This window comes from Fundulus heteroclitus, chromosome 3 (assembly GCF_011125445.2).
Source record: "Fundulus heteroclitus isolate FHET01 chromosome 3, MU-UCD_Fhet_4.1, whole genome shotgun sequence".
NCBI lineage: Eukaryota > Metazoa > Chordata > Actinopteri > Cyprinodontiformes > Fundulidae > Fundulus > Fundulus heteroclitus.
The window spans coordinates 9,755,272-9,775,261 of NC_046363.1; the positions used below are offsets into that span (position 1 = coordinate 9,755,272).

A 19,990-nucleotide genomic window follows, 5' to 3' on the forward strand; every position below is an offset into this window, starting at 1 on the left:
ATTTTAAACCGATCGTGAAATTTTGTCCATGTAAACATAGCTAATGTCTCTATTTGTTTGTATACACTGAAAATTTAACTTTCTTAGAAATAAAATGTTTTTTTTGGTAAAGTGAAACAAAGCTGTTCTCAAAAATTGCTCAATAACACAGAGCTGTTTCTTTTCCCATCACGGAAGCAAAATCCATAAGGCTATGGGACAGATACATCGTTCCAAATAAAGTCAACTGCAAATAAACAGCATATCTCTTTTACACCATTACTAAATAGATTATAGCTCACTAACTTTAATATTTTGCACACCTCAAAATACAGAACTGCACCATGTTGAACTATATTCAGTTTGATCTTTAAGATTTACTCAAAATAAAAGAATCCCAGCTCTTTACCAACTGAATAATTGAGAGAAACGATGTCTGATTTACTGCAGCGTGTTACAATTATCCATCCTTCTATTGTTACAACAGCTTCAATACGCCTTCTAGTTGTAAGTAATCTTTTATTATTATCCATACTCGGACCACGCCTTTCCCAGTGTTACGCAACTATGCAGTTTAACTGTTTAAAAACACAGAAAAAAAGGGTTACTGTGGTAACATAGTCCTTAGCGTTTTAAGTAGATTATATATCGAAACAGAAGGGTTTAAAAAATATTCCGAGGACAATTATATAAGCTGTATTAATTATATGTTTTAACATGTAGTTTTACATGTAGATTTAAAACAGGTCACACATGAAAAGGAAACCTTGAGTTTCAAGTTCTACCTGTATAAAAAAAGTGAAATAAACATATTTTAGTGATTAGCATGGTTAGCATAACTGTAAAGTCGGTCTCAGCCCCTGTTCTTTGTTGAATTAGCAGACTTTTACCTTCACTGTGATATTTCTAAGAGACAGCATGTTTCATGACGGATCTGGACTCATCCTCAGTTTGTTTGTTTTTTTGCTGAAGTCTGATCTCCTGTTAGTTTGTTGCAACTTTGATGAGCAGTCGACATTCCTCTGTATAGGAGGTACCACTTCAAAGAGTGTTGAAGTCACCACAACCTGTAGCTGCAGACATATGATGCGATCGCCGTTCGGGGTAAAAAAAAAAAAAAAAGAAAAATGAAAAAAAAAAAATCAGATTTTTATTTTTTCTTTGGAACCGCTCAGTCGAAGTCACCAATCAAGGACTCATTGTTATACCTGCTAGTCCTTTTTTTTTTTGTACCAGGTGCCAGACTTTAAATCTCCTGACATTGTTACATGAGAGGGCATGCCAGGTGCGGTTCTACTCTACAAATTATAGTCTGCTGCTGCAACACTAAATGACTGCAACATTCCTGGAGCTTTCCTGAGGACATCTTGCGAAAGTAAGGCCACAAATTCCTCGCACGAGCCGTTACGTTTTCGCCACTCATTCCTGCACATGGACTGTTGCACTCGGTTCTCCCACAGATAAAGACTGAACTGAAAACCGTCCTTTCCTGCTGGGGCTGTGCGCTGACCTCGCCTCACTGTGCCGGAATGACTGCTTTCCAAGGAGTGATCGGCTTTCTTGTCTTGTTCGGTTAATCTGAAAACCCAGCTCTCCCTACGTTGGGTTATTTCAAGTCTTTTGACTTTCTGAATCACATTGATTGGAATTAGCTTGAACTTAACAAGTTAACTGACCCGCATTGTTTCAGCCGTAATGCGATTTTCCTCCATTAAAGAGTCACAAGAGCCCCTCTCACTGTCGGTTAAACACAGAAGTAGCCAATTTATGAAAGTCACAGATGATGACTGTGAGTCACTGCTGCCTGTAACTGGACTCCGGCGCTGTGGCAGAATGGGCCTTTTCTCTACTTACTCATTTAGCTAGCTCACTGAAGGTCTCTCGTTTGTGGAACAATCATTTTCATGCAGTCAGTTTTTCTGTTTCACTCTTTGAGGACAGAAGGAATGCGTCTGATTCATTCTCACCAGACTGGGAGGGTTTTATGGGAGTGAGGATAATAAATCCAATCTCACAGTGTGCATGTCTGGGATCGTAACTTTTGTCCGAGAGACGGGGGGAACCTGTATTCTGTTTGTCTATATTTCATTAGCTGCTCATCAGGATCTTTGTCTAAAAATAAAGCCCTGCCTCTTCAGGTTACAATGCAAATGTCCACAATGTGGCACGGAGTCAGGAAGCCCGGGTCTGGATCTTGTATCGGGTTTTGTTTTTATTGCTGGTTGCCCCCGGCAACAGCAACATGCCCATGTGCCGCAAGGTCCTCCGTCGTGGACAGCGCAGATTATTTGCCTAACCTGCGGGCAGTGTTGCTGTAGCAACCAAAGCAAGACCACTCCCAACTGTAACAGCGGATGTTGAGTCATAGAGACAACTATTCAATTACTTCCTTTTATATATGTATATAAAAAGCCTGATCTTTATAGGCTTTATTTGCACAGATTTGTTAGTTACTGTGCTTTTGCAGTCAGACACCTAGGTGTGCCTCGGATTGGCACAGAGGGCTGGCCTCCACTGGCTGCTACTGGCAGAGCGGGCACACCCTGCAGCCATTTTACACCTTCCTCACTGCCCACACTGTAGCTCCATTTTGTATGGAGCAACCTCTGTTTGAGTATGATTTACTGGAATGATGTCTTTCATCTTCATATTAAGCTCTGCACAAACATGAAGTTTGATGTTTAGCAGAGGCTTAATGTGTTTTAAGCCAAGTTCAATGGATACTCAATGTCAATACAGCTCCTGGAAAAGCATTTATACCCTTTCAACTTTTTAGCAGGATTTTTTTTTTCATGTTACAATAATAAACATCAAAGTATTTTATTGACATTTTCTGCATTTAAGCTAATTAAAGTGGTGCACAAATAGTACAGTGAAGACCATGGAACACATCAGACAGGTCAGGGATACATTTGAGAAGAACGTTAAAGCTGTATAAGGTTGTAAAGGATCAATCTTGGAATATCTCTGGGATATCTCTCACCCGAAGACCACCGGAGACAGGCACCAGACTTTAACTTGGGGTGGAAGTTCACCTACCAGCAAGACAACAACCCTAAACATACAGCCTGAGCTACAATGGGACGGTTCAGATCAAAGGACACTCAGGTGTGAGGAATGGCCCAGTCAAAGTACCGTCCTAAATCCAACTGAGAATCTGTGAAGACTTGAAAGTTGAGCCTCACAAATGATCTCTTTTTGGTCTAACTAAGCTTGATCTAAATGCCAGAGAGGTATGTACAGCACCTTTCCGTCAGTATTTGCAGTGAAAGATGGTTGTGTTTTTCAAGGGGGGCCCAAACTGTATGCACACCACATATTTTACATTTTTTATGTATTTGAAAACCCTGTAATGTTTTCAATCCATTGGGTTAGTAGTTGTAACATGGAGTTAAAAAAGATTTCCATGAGGTACTATCACCTACACTGCTTGTAGGGTGTTTGCAAAGTAGTGCTGGTTCCACAAAAGATCTTAAACCAGTTTTCATTAGGTTTGCGCATACCTAACTGCAATTGTAAATGAACTCAGTGTTTTTTTTTAACAACTTACAAAATGCTGAATTACTCCCCGTAAACCAAAGAACGGGAAAACAACAAACAACGATAGAGCTGCTGATGGGCGTATTTTGAGTTCCCTGGTGGGACAGGAGGACTTTTAGCTCTTTGTTTTTCTCTCCATCTATCTCTATTTCGCTTCTTTGTTCTGCGTTTTCCTCCATTGTACACTCTTCCTCTTAATCTCTGGGTCTGTAATTTGCTTCGTCTCTTGGACAAAGAGTCCAGTGTGCAGTCTCTGCTGGCTGGTGCCAGAGTAAAGCGTGGGTTCCTTCAGATGTATGGCACATGGAGCAGGGTATCCAGGGCAGCAGAAAGGATGTGTCTGGCCTGACATGGGCCTCAGATTTATGGTGTGGATGTTCCTCTGCATTTATGGGACAGAGATGAAAAGATTCCCTTGTTCTCCTTTTCTCAAAAAAAACCCTCTCTCCACCCTGAAGGCACCCCTCCACCCCCTGCTCCAGCACTTTTTTAGCCCAGTTTTGCCTGCTCTGTGTATCCACTTGATGGGCAGATGGTTTCTCTAGGGGCAAATAGCAGAAGCAGATACAGTGTGGTAAAGAGGTGCGGAGCCGCTGAAGCCTTTGCAGAAAATGTCAGTTCAAAGCCGCTGGGAGAGCGGAGATCCCCTCGGAGATCGCTTCTGGCTAAGCCCTAAAAAAGGTAAGTGGATGTAACGTAGCACTGAGAGGAGAGGGCAGAGGGGAATCATTCGCAGCATTAGTCACACCGAGGGGTGTGGTCTTTTGCGGGGAACAATTGTAATTTTTTCCCACTTTGCTCTCTAAGGACCGAAGTATGAATTTGGCAAAATTTGTGACTTCGTCTTGTGCAACTGCAGCGAAATCCTCCTGACTTCTAAGTGGTGCAAGACATGTCTTGCATGCCAAGTCTGATCCCTGCTGCTGTTTCGCTGAGCTGGTGTGCAGCTCTCGCTGAGGAAAAGAGAGCTGGTTCAAATTTTCTGTCCAGATCCCACTGCTGGAACTTGTTTACAGCACAAAGTGTTATTGTATTCACCAGTTGTTTTGTGGAACTCGCCATCAAGGTCTGACTTCAATTACTTTTATGTTAATGTGGGAGAGGCAAAAAAATAGTTTGGCTTTTGTGCAATATTCTGTTGGATAGACTATCGTTTTTTAAGAAGTGCTGGATAATTGGTTCAAAATGTTGAAGAGAAGATTTTCTCTGGAGAAATTATAGAAAGCAGTCATGTTTCTGTTTGACACTCGGCTGTCCTTTAACTCCTATCATGGGGGGTACAATACAGTTTCTGGGGGCGGGGGGGGGGGGGTTGCATGGTTGAATACATCTGGACACTTCAGTGACTATGACAGTAAGTAAGAATGAACAAGACTTGGCAAACTTTGTCTTCCTACGTTTATTTTCCGGCAATAAGTTGAGTGTTGGGAGTCATAATCTGTGACTGAAATTCTTTCCACTCTAGAAAAGGAAAGTTGGTGTGATCCACAGTGAGTGGAACTAGGAGTACACAGAGCTGTGAAAAAAGTGTTCCTCCCCTTACAGAGCTCTTCTGTTTTTGCTTTTTTTTTTTTTTTTTTTGTTTGGGTCACACTTAAATATTTCCAATCATCGAGCAAAATTTAATATCAGAGAAAGAAAACCTGAGGAAAAATTCAAAATGCACTGTTGAAATGAGGTTTTCATTCATTAAAGGAAGCAAAAAAAAAGGTATCCAGACCAACTTGACCCTGTGTGGGGGAAAAACTCATTGCTTTCCAAACCCATCCTAAAGAGATTTGTTTTAATTTGCCCGCAGTGGAGGACTTCCGGCCATCGGATCTACCTTTAAGGTCATGACAGAGCATTTAAGCATTTAAGTCCAGACTTTGAGTAGCCCAGTCAAAAGCTTCCCTATTTTTAGCCATTCAGAGTCGCTGGTGTCCTTTGAACGATGTCCTGCCGCATGACACAAGCGTGCTTGAGCTTAAGGTCCTGGACGGATAGCATCTCATCCTCCTTCAGGATTCTCTGCTGGTGACTGGAAGTCATGGTTTCATCAAATTATTCCATGGTTCTGTTTATGCCAAAGCATTTTAAATTGTTGAATTATGAACACTGACCATTAACTGTGGAAACAAAGGCCTGCAGTACTTAAGATGTTTCATTCTGAGGTCTTTTTTCCCTTCCTGGATGATTTGTTGAGCCAATATTGGAGCCAGTACTCTTTAGCTGTTCATTCCTGGTCCATGTTTTGCTAGTTTCTGGGTATCTGTAATCTAAAGATTCATTGTTGTCAATGGCTCCAGAATTATCCCTTTCTCGACTGATAGGTGTCAGTGAGTCATTTAACTTAGTTTTGTCTATTTGCACAGTTAAAATACAGATAATTAATTTCAAAGGGGAAAAAAGTATAAGAATAACAGTGAAAGAAGAGGCAAAAAAAAACAACAGCAACAAAACAAAACAGAAAAAAACACTGAGCTTAAAGATCGAAACAATATAATACAAGAATAATCATCAGTTCAAAATTAAAGTGTTGACTGTACATATGCATATAAAAACACCAGATTCAAACATGTGAATGAGAATTGAACAGAATATATAAACAATAACAAAAGTTACAATCATGACTCTTCAATTAAGTACAGTTGTAGATGCCTTTTGAACCACTTTACAGAAAGCCGGCCTTTTGCTGAGTTAGAAAAATCAATCTAAAGTATAGCTCCCCTGTGTCGGACTGAGACCTCTGCTGGTTGGACTGATATTTAGGAAGATGGAGAGCTGATCTTTGATGAGTTGAAAAAGAATGAATCAGCAGATTTGACTTGAAATGAGTGATGAAATGGGTCGATGCGTTCCCTTGATTTTCATTAATCTTGCAAGCAAAATTACAAATTTCAAAAATGTTAAGGTTAGCAATAGTAAGAATCTTTAGCTCATGAAATAGGGCAGCATATTGACAATGGTAATCTGATTGAGTTGCTGTTTTAACAAAGGGTTTCTGATTTTTATTTTATTTATTTTTTCAGTTGTGGGAAAAGCACTTCCCCAAAACATATTACAATAACATTAACATGGGGTATTCTAACTATTTATCATTCGTTCTTGAGATTCTCTGCTTGAGGCATAACGTGTTGCTGTTTGATTTTTTTTCAACCCACTTTGTTGTCAGATTGGTTCTGTTTAAAGGAGTTCTGTATTCTACAGGCCTGGAGGTAACTAGGCCCTGGGTGTGGCTGGCATTTTTATTCTCACATAGAACTAGGTTGGTTTAGATCGCTTTTTCCCCTTAAAGGAGCATAGCACAAGTTCCAGAGTTTTTGCGGAAGTTTGCCCCCTATGGCAGCAAATTGAAATGACACCAATATTCTGCACATGCATGGCAGAAGAGGAAAAGCATTCGCCGCTGCGACTGCACAGGTCTTGTTTAGAGGCATAATGTCTTCTGCGGTAAGTAAGTTATAAATATTGAAGTTAGCCTGTCTTCTCTTGCTAATGCATAGATTAAGGCAGAGGTTCAACAAAGTAGTTCGGTAAACGAGAGCATGCAGTGCATCACACCCGTTCACATGCGAAAGGATTCGGCCCAAATAAGTCCATTATGAAGTGACTAATGGAGCCTATAGAGGCAAGTGCGCTAAATAGAGGATTATGCTCTTTTCAATAGAATCAGCTACACAGACTTTACTTTGGGGGTGAAACAGTTGTCTCACACTCAAGTTGCTTCGAAAACATTCAAGTAACTAAATCTATCCACAAGACTAGAAAAGCTTAGCTCGGCAAAACCGCCAGAACAGCTCATTGAGCGGCTTGATTGATTTCACAATGTTCAGCAGCAGAACAAAGCTTCCTCCTGCTCCAAACATACTTTGCTCCCTGTTTTCGTCTCAGCCGTCCAAGAGTTGGTTATTTATTTTTTTCCAACAGAGTGAGAAATGCCAAAGACACCTCCTCTCCCACCGCCTCCTCTCTGACAGTGCTGCTTTGTTTTGGAGCCATACCACGGTTAACCCCACTTCTAACGATTTACAATTTGCATTTGCAGAAGTTTATTTTTCTCTCGTGGTCACGATTCTTCCGCCTGCTCGTAGAACATAAACATCTCTGGAGCCAAAATTTATGCTCGAGGCAATCGTGTCTTCTGCCAACCATGTGCTGCCCAAACGCTTTGTGACTGTGCAGACTTTGCTTGCCAACCGACAGTCAGAGAGAGAGAGAGAGAGAGAGAGAGAGAGGGAGAGAGAGATACTGCGAGTGTTTAAGCTAACCAGCTAGATCAATGCAGTTAACCCAAAGCTGGCCAGGGCTCAGTCACTAGTGGAGGCCGATGCTTTACTCTACTTGTATTTCAAAGGCTGACATCTCTCCTCATTTAAGTTGCCTCTCGGCGTCATGTTCACGCTGACCTATGCAGATCATGGGTGAAGGTTGTTTTGAGTTTCCGATTAAGGCTTAATGTGGAGCTTGTGATACTCCTACAATAGTTAGGTCAAACGTTGTCACACTAAAACACTAAATTATATCTTAACTGATTTTATGAGCCAGACCTGCACAAGCTGAGTGAGGCAGGAGATGCCAAATCATCTGATCACATATAGGACATGGTGCCTTGAAGTGAGAGAAGACTTCGCACATGGGGTAGAAAATACTGCATTACAGCCAAGTATTGTTTTTTTTGTTGTTGTTTTTTCAGAAGTGGTGACATTTGACAATAGAACAGCACATCAGACAGCCCATGGGTGGTAGCCAGACATTGTCAGAGTAGTTTGCTATTTTGGATATAAATGGAAGCAGTTTTTGACGAGCGTCAAACGCCTTTGTGTTTTAGAGTTTTAGCTGTGTTTGGTCAACAGCTCTACTGCCCAACATCGTCTCCTTGTACATTTTCCCTTAGTTTGCTTCATCATCTGATGAGTTTTTCTCCTCAGTTTAGCCTTCAATGCAGCTTTGTTTCATATTGTGTTTTTGTATTACTCAGGGTCCTCTCTAGGAATGCCCATTCTTTGTTTTTTCATGGATGTTTTTTGATTTGTTTCATCAAAAGTGTCATTAAAGCTGCTTGATGACAATACAAATTCTTGATTGTTGATCAGCTCGCTTAATCCTCAGCATTAATTTTGTCAATACCACAATATGTATTATCTACCATACATAGATGGTATGCTGATACACGGGTTATCCTTATCTCCCTTGTAAACAGAAGGTCTGCGTTTCAGATCATGGTGCCAAACAAACACACTGTTTTAGGTGGCAGGAACAGCCACTGCAGAACTGCACTCAGCCTTTCTCATTGTCATATCTAAAACTATTTAAACACAAGTAATAACTTAAAATGTCACACAAAAAAAATGTGACTACTGCTGGTTTGTTTTTATTTGGGAGTACACTTTTAGATTGTTGCCTAATAGACATGCTTCTAAGTAATCTTTAATTGACTTTTTAGGCCCCTATTAAAGAAATATTTGATGAACAGTCAGTTCCTCTATCAGTTTACATGAGTTTACTATAAAAAAAATAAAGTACATAAATAAAACTCCTTAGAACGATCTCCAAATTTAGCCGATTCCTGCATGAGTTCTGTCAAGAGCCACACCTGTCCCAACAGTGAGGGCACATGTCTCACTGTTCCCAATCTTAGCACAAGCTCCTTAAATTAGCAAAGGCTTTTCGTCTGATTGCAAAGTGAGCACTTGCGCATGGCATAAGTATTTATCATTGCAATAGATGTGCAAGTCAAGATTTTAGACATCTGTTCATGTTTTGACAAAGGGATTTTTAAGCTAATGTTATATATTCCAAATTGTCATATCATTTTACACCAATTATTTAAATCAACTTACAAAGACTTAGGAATCGACAGGTGATGATGATAAGACTAAAAACAGTACATTTCCAGGACCAATTTAGGGAACAAAACGGCCAAGTTGTCATCTTTTAATGCCACGGTTTGAAAAAATCTTGAACGTGAGTACAACACGTTGTCGGGATTCATTAAAATTCCTAAGAACACAGCTCTATGTCCTGAAGGTTGCTTCCTCGTTCTTGTTGGACATATCCATACATTTAGCATTTAGACACGGATAAAACAATCTGAGGTTTTGTCATTTGGTTAAACTGTATTACGTGAAGAAGATAAATGAAGAGGTCTTTCAGTTCTCAGTTGGTAAAAGTTACCAGCTGACCTTTGCCTTATCTGGATGAGGCTGCAATGGCTTGGATCTGATATCAGGAGGGAGGGTGCACATGTAGCACCCTTAAACACCACAAGCAGTGGGCCTTTACATTGGGCAGTTCGCCAGCTTTGAACCACCATTAGCTGGTGGTGACAATTCTATTCTGGGAAATGGGGAGGTCCAACACAGCAGAGGCAGACTCCTAACTAGGAAGTTGCTCAGATAAAGCAGTGTCCTTTTATCTATTTCAGTCAATCTCTTTCTTTCACTTTTGGATTGGTGCTGCAATACCTGTTTTATACTGCATAGTAAAAGTATGATGTTTACCTGGACAGGGTCCAGTAACTAAGCAATCCTTCAGTTTATAAACAAGCAGAACTAAAACCTGGTGTAATCCATAGATGGTTGTAATAAGGGTTATGAGATCAACCCTTTAGTTTGTGTGACAAAACAGTCGTGTCATAAATCTGCAAAGACAAGATCCCCACTAAACTGCCTCAGGTTGTTTATGAATCGAGAGTGGGGCCAGCGACTCCAACTTTTAGCCTTCAAAAATCCGCCCAGGAGATGTGTAAAGGAACAGCGTCATGCATAAAATGAGTGTCGGACATCCAATCCAGAGTTTTAAAAACTTTGTGACATATGTTTCCTTTTCTAAACTAGCAAAGAAGCGGCCATAGCCTGAAGGTCATTGGCAATTTAGCGGCAAGAAATATTGTGCAGAACGTGCCACTCCCTGATGGTGGATCTAGTGGGTTTTAGCCTTAAATTCCCAGGCCAGCAGGTCACACTGACCTGCTCCATCCAGCCCTCAAGCCGTGAGGAAAACAGAAGATCAATGGGCAACATAATAACAGAGGCGAACACAAACAGGTTATGAATTATATTCCTGTTCTGTTTTCTGACACAAAACGCTAAAATTATCTTCCTATAAATATCCATCCGTCTATACAATTTATTTATTTCGTTTAATACTGAAATCTCTACAAACGAAACTGGAAATATTAGCCCCTGGGAACTCCAGGGTTTATGACTGATATAATGAAGTCCACCTTATCAATAAAACATCTAAGTTTTAAAGTCCACATATTCTCTAGTGTTGCATTAACAGCTAGGTAGACATTAACCAGTTGCATACAGCATACCAGAAGGCTGTGCAGTGAGATGATTCACAACCAACCTAATGTGACTCTACTGCTCTCCAATGCTCAGATATGAAATCTTAAAAATGCCCGTATAGCCGAATTCCAAAACCAGCCTCATCTCAATCAGGCCATCTCCTGCAAGTCTAAAATGACTGTTTCGCAATGTGAAATGCCTTTCTTTTACAATGAATACACCAGAGAATTCCTGTCTTTAACCACTCCTCCTATTCTTTTTAAGTGCTGCCTTTACATGCATTATGAAAAGGCAAATCAAATCTGCTGTGGGTGGTTTGTCTTTGGATGTAGCCTGGAGCATCGTCTGAGTCTGACTCGAAGTTTGTCAGGAAACATAATCGCAATAAGGAGGATTTTCTTTTCTTTTTTTTTTTGGACTGACTTAGAAACATATTGGTTAGACTCACTTCTGTCAAGAAAGGTTTTAGGAGGAACTAACTTATGGCTATTAAAAGTGTCTTCAGCTATCTGTTGGTTCCCTGCTGTAAATTGGAAAGAGAATAAGAGTTTCTCTCAGACCATTTGACTGTTGCCATGGCAAGTAAAAGCAAAACAGTGTTTGGATGTGTAATGGTGGGGTTGCGAACACCAGCAGGGGAGCTGCATTATTTCTTTGCCTCTCATTCACCGCCACTATAATTTTACAACTAGATCACTGTGTCGGTCTCCAGTCCTGTCTGCTTACACAGCTCCGCAGTAAATCCCTGTCCTCTCTGCGGGATCCGCCGAAACACGGGCCGCTCTTCTCCGGCCAACAGTTGTCGGCTTTCCTTCCAGTTTTTCTGGCTGGGACGGGAAACGTTTGCTGTCACAGACAGCAGACGGGCAGGTGACAGATGCACAGAGGAGAAATGCGATCTCGGCATGGAAATCTGATATCTGCTCCGAGGCAGAACAGAAAAGGCAATGCTATAATGCACATATCTTTATTTAGTTTTGAAAAAAAGACAGATTGTTGGTTCACAATTAGAAGCTCTAAATTTAGTGGTTTAAAGCGGCAGCATAACTTTAGGTTGCTTTACAGGCTGTTGCATCAGTTTAATGTTCTGCATTCGGACATATTACGTGTTTCTTCTTATGGGGGCCTGGCGACCCTCATTAGAGACATATGTATAAATAGAATTAAACTGGTGTTATCCCTCTGTTATCCCAGAGCATATCAGACTACCACGGAGTTAAAATCCTTACTCGCCTCGTCCTTATGGAGTTTCTGCTCTTTTAAGGGTGACCAAAGAGCATTCATAAATACATGTGTCATCATCCGTTTCATTTACAAAGCCACACCTTGTGTGTGTGTGAAAGCCTTTTAGTGATACCTGATGCGGAAATGTGTAAAACTGGACACCTTCAACTCGCTGGTGTATGTTCAGCCAGTCGCCACAGGAGGGGAACAGCTTCTCGTCTCAGTTTCTGCGTACTACTCTCCCTGTAACACGTTTACTGGACAGGCCGTATGACACAGCAGAAGGTGTGTGTTCAGACGGTTGCAGTGAGTGTTTAGGTGTGCATGTGTGTGTTTGACTCGGGGGCGTGTTTTCCTCTGTGGGTGGGTATCGCTGGGAAAGTCGGAGCAGCAGAGCATGTGCTTGTGCACACTTTTTAGATGTGTTGCTGCGCTCGTTCGCCTGAACCGTATCTGGTTTATCGGAGACAGCCTTTTTCTTTCGTTTCTCCGTTTTTGTTTTGTTTTGTTTGTGTTGGTGAGGATTTCTTTCCATGCCAGTTTTTTTTTTTCTTCTAAGAATAAGAAGGTAGGTGGAGTCAGACTGCGAAGTGCGCCTCACTCCCTCCCTCGCTCACACGCGTGCTGCCTTTCTTCCATTCTGTCATTGCCATCTCGGCAGAACAGAGACCGTCCATGCCCGGCCATTCTAAGTGTAGAGGGGACGGCACACTTTGACTTTTGAAAGGAGGGATTTTTCTTTTCTTCATAAGAGCTAAAGGATCTGCTAGACCACGAGGACGAGACAGTAAGACAATTAATGCTTTGATTTTTCAACTTATCTTGAATAGAATTGAGAAGCACGTGACAACTGGTTTTTCCTCTGGATTTTTTTACAACGACAAGACTTGAGAAGCTCTGATATCGCTGTTTTATTTTTTTTTGTTATTATATTCTACTATAAAAAAAGATATCTGACTGAAAGCACAATGGTGGCTGGGATGCTGATGCCTGTTCATGAACTAAAAGCCATCTACGAAATCCTGTTTCGTGATGGCGTTATGGTGGCCAAGAAGGACAAAAGGCCTCAGATCAAGCACCCTGAAGTACGTGACGTGACCAATCTCCAAGTAATTCGTGCTATGGGCTCTCTTAAATCACGAGGTTATGTACGGGAAACATTTGCTTGGAGACATTTCTACTGGTACCTGACCAATGATGGCATTGTTTACCTGCGCGACTACCTCCGCTTGCCTGCTGAGATTATTCCCGCCTCTCTGCAGAGGGTTAGGAAACCAACTGCTACTCTGGCCATTGCCCACCGTGCCGAACGGGTCCAGTCTGTACAAGGCCCTACATCCTACGTCCCCAAGCCGGGTCGCAGGGATGAAGCAGAGACCCAAGAAGCGTTAGCTGAACGCCACGGCTACCGCCATAGAATGACTGAACCAGGAGAACGAGGGACTTACACTGATAGGACCCCTAGGTTCAGGGGCCGTCCACTAACTGAAGAACCAGGGAGGCCAAAGCCGTCACGGGAGACTAGGGACCAGCATCAGCCTCTCTACAGGAGAGGAGCCAGCTTCAACAGCGAATCAGTGAAGCAGGTGGAAAATACGAAAAGATCAACTCATCCGGGGCCTAATGTAATAAATGAAAAGCAGGTAGTGTCACAGGAGAGGAGAATGTTAGATGATCAGAAGAGAAACTCCAGTTCTGCTCCTCCTCAAACGGCAGCTTTGAAGCCAGATATCTCCCAGACGGCTCTGATCGCCTCCTCAGTGGCCCTACCATTATCTGTGGCTGCTGCTGGTGCGGCTGCAGGTGCAATGGCTTCAAAGGTGGCAGTAAGCTCCGTTGCTGCTAAAACGGATGTCAAAATCTTAAGTACAGAAAAACCTGAGTTGGCTAACGAAAAATCCTCTGTGAAATTGCCTGAAGTGATCAATCCAGCTGAAACAATGCTTCAGAGTGGGGAAGTCAAAGTAGAAAAAACGAAACCTGCTGAAGTCAGTGTCACGACTACAGAAAATGAAATGCGGATGGTCAAACCAGTTATCGCAATGGAATGTGCTCAGGAAACATCCAAAGTGTATTCTGGCTCTGCAAGCCTTAGTAAGGCTAAACCGGTTGATGCTAATGAAACAAAGCATAATAAAGAAGAAGTCATTGATGAATCAGTTAAAGCAGCTGGAAAAAGGACCCAAACCCCAGTGAAAGCTAAAATAGATGGCAATAACAAGGAGAAAACTCTCAAAGTAAACCAGAAGACCATCAAACCCGATGGTGACCAGACCAGCAGCCCATCATGGACCACTGATGCTGCAGATGGCATCTCCAACATCGCAATGACACAAAAGCCAGTACGAGCAGAAGTCACCTCACCAGATGCCACAGCAAAGCCTGAGGCGGTTGACATCCCTCGTAAATTGGCACGAGTAACAGCATCCTCTACAGCATCCTCATTACTTGAAGTTAACACTTATCCTGATGTTGCTGCTGCCTCAGCTCCCCAAACAAAACAGGAAGATCCACAACCAATCAAAAAGAATGTCAAGGTTACCGAGGCGATCGCTAAACAGGACAAAACTGGTACAATGGAGATTCCTCACGTCAAGAAGGATGAAAGCGTGTCACCAGAAGAGGTCCCTAAAGTTCTAGGTCAGGACCATAAGCTAGTGCAAGATATCCATCCGTCTCTGTCCGCTCCAAATGCGGCTGCAGCAGAGGATGGTGAAAATGGAAAGCAAGTGGGTGGAGGAACCTCTAAATCCAAGAAAAAGAAAAAGAAGTCTCCAGGTGAGATTTCCAAGAGCCCTATTAAAGAGGATCACCTTCCATTAAAGGCAGAGGAGAAAATGCCAGAAAACATCTCCCGTGTAGTGATGGCAGAAAATACCTTCCAACAAAAAACAATAATTACCCGCGAGTCTGTGACTGTGTCTACCTCCGTAAAGACAGAAGGGAAGACCAGAGCTGAGGCCAAAGCTGACAGGGATCCTAAAAAACCTGATGCTCAGCCAAAAGAGGCATTTACAAAAACTGAAATTATATCAGAAGAAACACCTAAAGCTGTCTCTGCGGACGTGCAAGTAAAAGAGCCACCTCAGGAAACCAGTGTCACTGCCGTCGCTCAGGAACACACGTGTCCCAAATTAAAGGCTGCGGCCCCTGAAGTGGACCCAGCGATGTCTAAGGGAATAACTGTTTCTTCTGTGGAAACGGTGACTGTGCAGAGAATGAGTCAAGTTGAGCTCATGCAAGAAAGCGCTAAAGTTGAGGAAAAAACACCAGCAGGCCAGCCAGGCTCTCAGCAAATCCCTGCCGAGGCAACATCTCCACTGGGTTCAGAGAAAGTCACTGACAGGCCTGCGAAGGGAAAGAAAAAGGGAAAAGGGAAAAAGCAGGCCAAGCTGTCCCCAGAAGTGGAAACCGTAAACACTAAATCTGCCCCTGTGACTGAAGGGGAAACCTTGCCATCCGCTGACATAACAACACTGTCCCAGGCTGCAGGCAAGGGGAGCCCCGCCGTGGCCTCTGAAATGACAGAAACTGACGTTCCTTCAAAGATGACTCTTGAAAGAATGTGCAGCGAGGAAGTTGGGCAGGCAGCAGCTGTGCTCTCTGAGGCCCCATCAGACAAAGGGGAGGTGGAGCCAAAGCAGCCCTCCGCAGAAAAAACCAGGCGGGAGGTTCCGAAAGCAAAAACATCTTCCAGTGCGAGGGAAGCACTCGCACCCGAAGATTTAGCGTCAGCTGAAGCGCGGGCCAGCCCTCTCTCCAGGCAAGAGGAGCCTCCCAGGGTTGCACAACATTCAGCCAGGCAGGCAGCAGAGTGCAGCACACAGGAAGGGCTCTCTGTCTCTGAGGCCTCAGAGCACGAAGAAGACGAGGAGAGGGACTCAGTAGAGGACACACCCTCCGCCGCCGCCGCCACACCCGCAGCCCAGCCTGACCAGCCTCACCTGGGGGACATCAGTGAGTCGGACAGAGCGGACACAGACGAGGCCACCATGAGGAAGAAAATAGTGGTGGTGGAGGAGATAGTGGAAGTCAAGCAGATCGTTAGCCCTGAGGCGACCGGGGAGCAGCTGGCTCCCCCACCTGTGAAGACTGAGCAGGAGGAGGAAGAGCTGGACCTGGATGTTCTGGAGGAAATTGCCCTAGAGCGCGCTCTCTTGTCCGGCGCCGCAGCGGTCAAAGTGCAAGGAGCTTCTCCCGAGCCCGACTGGGACCACTCACTGGGGGAGCCGGAGGTGAAGACGTGGCCCAACTTCTTTGAAGGTTTGTTTGAATGCATGTCAATTGACCTACTTCCTGCCCTGTCCTAATCCGTCTGCACACATGGTGATTTTTTTTCTCTTGTTGCACCTACGTTCCCACCTTTCTTTGTAGTGTGGGAGGTCTTAGGCAAGGTGTTTTATGACAGCTCTGTTGCTGCTCCCAAAAAAAGCTTTTGCCTTACTGTATGAAAAACAACTTTTGTCAGGAAACTTTGGACTTTTTTGATTTCAAAGTGTCACTGGGGATGATTCGAACGCTGTCTCTCTTGGAGTTTCACATCATGCAGACTTATCTCGGACGGGGAGACGCTCTCCTTTCAGGGATTGCTTCAGTGTGCTGGTGCCAAAGGCTCATTGACATGTGGCTGTGATTTAATCACGTGTGCTGAAGCCGATCAGGCATTAGCTGCACCGCGGTTGTTATCATGTCGCAACTGTCAGTTCTGACAACGGCTTTTAAAGCTTCGATTGCACTGACGTGAAGGCAACACATTCAATATAACACTTTTAACTGCATTGAGTACAAATTAATTCTGTTGGTAACATGTTCCTGTGTAACCAGTTAGTTTTTCATTGCTAAAACAATTACAGATTATGGGTGGGAACTCTGTCTCTCTCTCTCTCTCTCTCTGACAAATATCTGTTAGGGCATGTTTACTCTCAAGATGTGTAATCTCGGGAGACTCCTGGGAGCATTTGCCAAAGGAATCAGACAGAAGTGTCATCGGTCCAACTAGGTGGGGCTGTGCTCTGCGATTCAGCCTCACCAGTTCTCCGCAGACAGGGTTGTGCATGAGTTAAAGCCCAACTGAGCTGGGAGGAAGGTGTGGCACTTCTGGGAGCTTTGCACCAGTAATACCGTGTTCTTGGCTCTAGCATGCATTCCGTGGTTGTTTTCCTTCTTTATTCAGTCTGTCCCGTGTTAGCGATAACCGCAGCACTTGCATGTCACTTTTAATAATAAGGCAGGGGCCCCTACAGTCCTGTAGGTAATGTGATAACACTGCCGTATGCTCTCTCCCTGTGCTTCGGAAACGAAAGTCACAAAAAGTCCCCAATCAAGTGCCACACTGTGCTGTCATTGGCTTTGCTGAAGTGAAACTTCAGTTGTTATGAAGCAAGTTATGAAGGCTATTTTATCTGATGCTAAGATTTATTATTTTACAGCGGTTAGAAAGGCAAGAATGTGTCGTTTTTCTGTCATTTTCCTGTAGTTTTTCCCTAGCTCTGAGATGATATAAAGGGAGGAGTTGCTAGGGCGTTGTTTGTCGTGGGTGTAAGCAACAGCCAACGGGTAAGGAAGCTGGAAAAGGTCGGTCGCAGCTCCATGGGTGTGTTTCTTTGGATCCACACGTGATGGCAGATCTGGTTTCAATTAGCTGCTTGGCTTCTTGATTTGATCTGTTACTCACCAGGAGATAAAGTTCCTTTTGCAGCGAGAGGGGGAAAAAAAGAAACTCGATAACTCTCTCACACGCCGAGATAAAGTACGTCGTAAAACACGCGATTGCGTTTCAGCAACTTAAAAGAAAAAAACGCCTGAGGTGGGCCCTGCAAATTGTTACAAAACAGTTGATTTCACCTCTGACTTCAGAGGTTTGTCTGTGATGGCTTCAGATATGAACACAGCAGTGCACTGCTGACATCTGCTGTCCGTGCACGATCTGCAGGCCCCACACTGACCGAATGCTCTGACAGCAGTCAGGGGAGTTTTTTTTTTTTTTTTTTTTAGGACAACCTTAACCAACAAACCTTAGTTTGTCTACTTTGAATGTTTTCATGAGGCTTTAATGCTGCACCATAACTCACTAAGGTTTTAGCAATGCACCATACTTTAGGTGCAGCCTTAGTTTCCCTTGAAACTGCATTTGCAGCTGTTGTCCTCCTGGTGTCGTGTTCTGGGAAGGTAACCTAATTAAATGACCTACCCAATTTACACCCCTGGCCAGTTTTTTGGTCGTTAGGCATGTTTGCTTTTGCACTGTTATGCTTTCCTTTTCTGTTCTTTTGTGTCTGTGTTGTGAACACCAGGAAGGTGAGAGCTATTTAAATACGTGCGACTTGTGATGCAAAGGAATTTGTTAAAAGGAAACACTTGAAACAGGCTTTGGCTTCATTTCCAGGGAAACCTTTCATATTGTGTGTGTGGCCGTTTCGAGCATTCTGCACAATTCAAGCTGCAGTATGTGATCAAGTAGAAAGTTTACAGTTTTGGACCGACTTGTCATAGTTGGGGAACGGTTTTGAGTTTCACCCACACATAGCACCAGAGGCAATTAAACTAAATAACATCCCAGACATGCCACTGAAGTCCTCCGTGTTGTTGTCTCTGAGATTCTGCCCACCGCGTACATTATGTGATTGAAATGAACAGCTACAGTGTGCTTGCAGCTCTGTGCCTTTCATTATGGTGGCAGGCCATTTTTATGGCGTGACTCACACTGGCCGTTCTCAAACGCTGGAGCTGGGAGCCTGACCTTTTTTCAGCAAAAACCCTTAAAACTCTAGGACGGCATGCAAACTCTTTCATTGTGTCATTCAAAAACGAGACTTCATTCAAAAAGAAGACTTTGTTGGGATTTATTGGCCTGAATTCTCCTGTCGCTGCTTCGGCCACGGGCCAGCATCAGTGTTTTGCCCAAACAAACCAAGTGACCTTAAGTGACCCGCTGTATCTTTTACTGCTGACTCTGTGAAATCGCTCCTAATATTTTATCTGGCGTAGAAGAACATTGCGCTCCTCATTTCATAAACTGACATGAGCACAGCGAGCAGACCCTTAGACAATGAAAAGGCAATGTGCAGCCAGGTTAAAAACAAGGAGTAAAACATGAAAACATAACTTATTTTGTCGCTTTTTTCCCTCAAATCAGTTGTAGCAGCGTAACGGTTAACCTACTATAGGCCAGCCCCCTGGCCCGGAAACGGAGTGATCGATAACATGTGGAACATATCAAGGGTTTGGCCTAGATAGCTATGCGATTAGTCATTTCCCAGGATACATGGTGGGCCCTATAGAAGAGGGTGACTAACACCATTCCAGATTGGTGAGAAAGCTAAATTGTTGCTTTACAGAGTATTGCAAAACTATTCACACACCTTGATTTTGTTTTTTTTCCCCCCACATTTTTGTTGCACTACAGCCACAAGCAGTGTATTTTGTTGGGATTTTTATAGGATATACTGACAACATGCTGCGGGAAAATAAGTTATATTATTTAAATGTTTTTTACAAGCAAAAATCTCAAAAGTGCGGCATGCATTTGTTTTCACCCTCTTTGTCTGATATCAATAAATATACTGCAGTGAAATTAATTATCTTCAAAATTCAATTAATCAATTAGTCAATGAAGTTCACATAGGGGTTCTGTAATTTCAGTATAATAACAGCTGCCCCATGGAGGCTTCAGAACTTCAGGAATATTAGAAAAAGGTTAAAGCAGGTCTGTGTTAGAGAACATGTCACAGAGCACTGCCTGGTCCATCATTTGAATATTGAAATGGTTTGGCAGAGCTCCACCCAGACATGACCACTGAACCCAAGCAGACAGGCTCAATGGTGAGCTACTTTGCCACTGTCTAACATGCTTAATTCAATCAAAATACATTGAAGTTATATATAAATAAAATGTAAAAAAAAGTGCAAAAGATCTGAATATATGTGTAAGTTATAGAGTTAAATGATGACATGCTCTTATACCTTCACATATA

At 43.0% G+C, this 19,990-nt stretch overlaps 1 protein-coding gene across 13 annotated transcripts in view; it reads left to right on the forward strand.

The window, feature by feature from the left end:
• LOC105933390 (plectin) overlaps positions 1-19,990 on the forward strand; it is a 146,149-nt gene that overhangs the window by 60,319 nt on the left and 65,840 nt on the right. For 7 of the 13 annotated variants that reach the window (XM_036129867.1, XM_036129861.1, XM_036129877.1 and 4 more), the window contains exon 1: positions 12,523-16,280. The exons of 4 other annotated variants lie outside the window; for them this stretch is intronic. In XM_036129867.1, the coding sequence (XP_035985760.1) occupies positions 12,986-16,280 (3,295 nt within the window). In that variant the 5' untranslated portion in view covers positions 12,523-12,985. Of the gene's footprint in view, positions 1-4,049; positions 4,201-12,522; positions 16,281-19,990 lie in introns of those variants that run through there. 2 more of the 13 variants (XM_036129895.1, XM_036129906.1) reach the window with 2 other exon arrangements.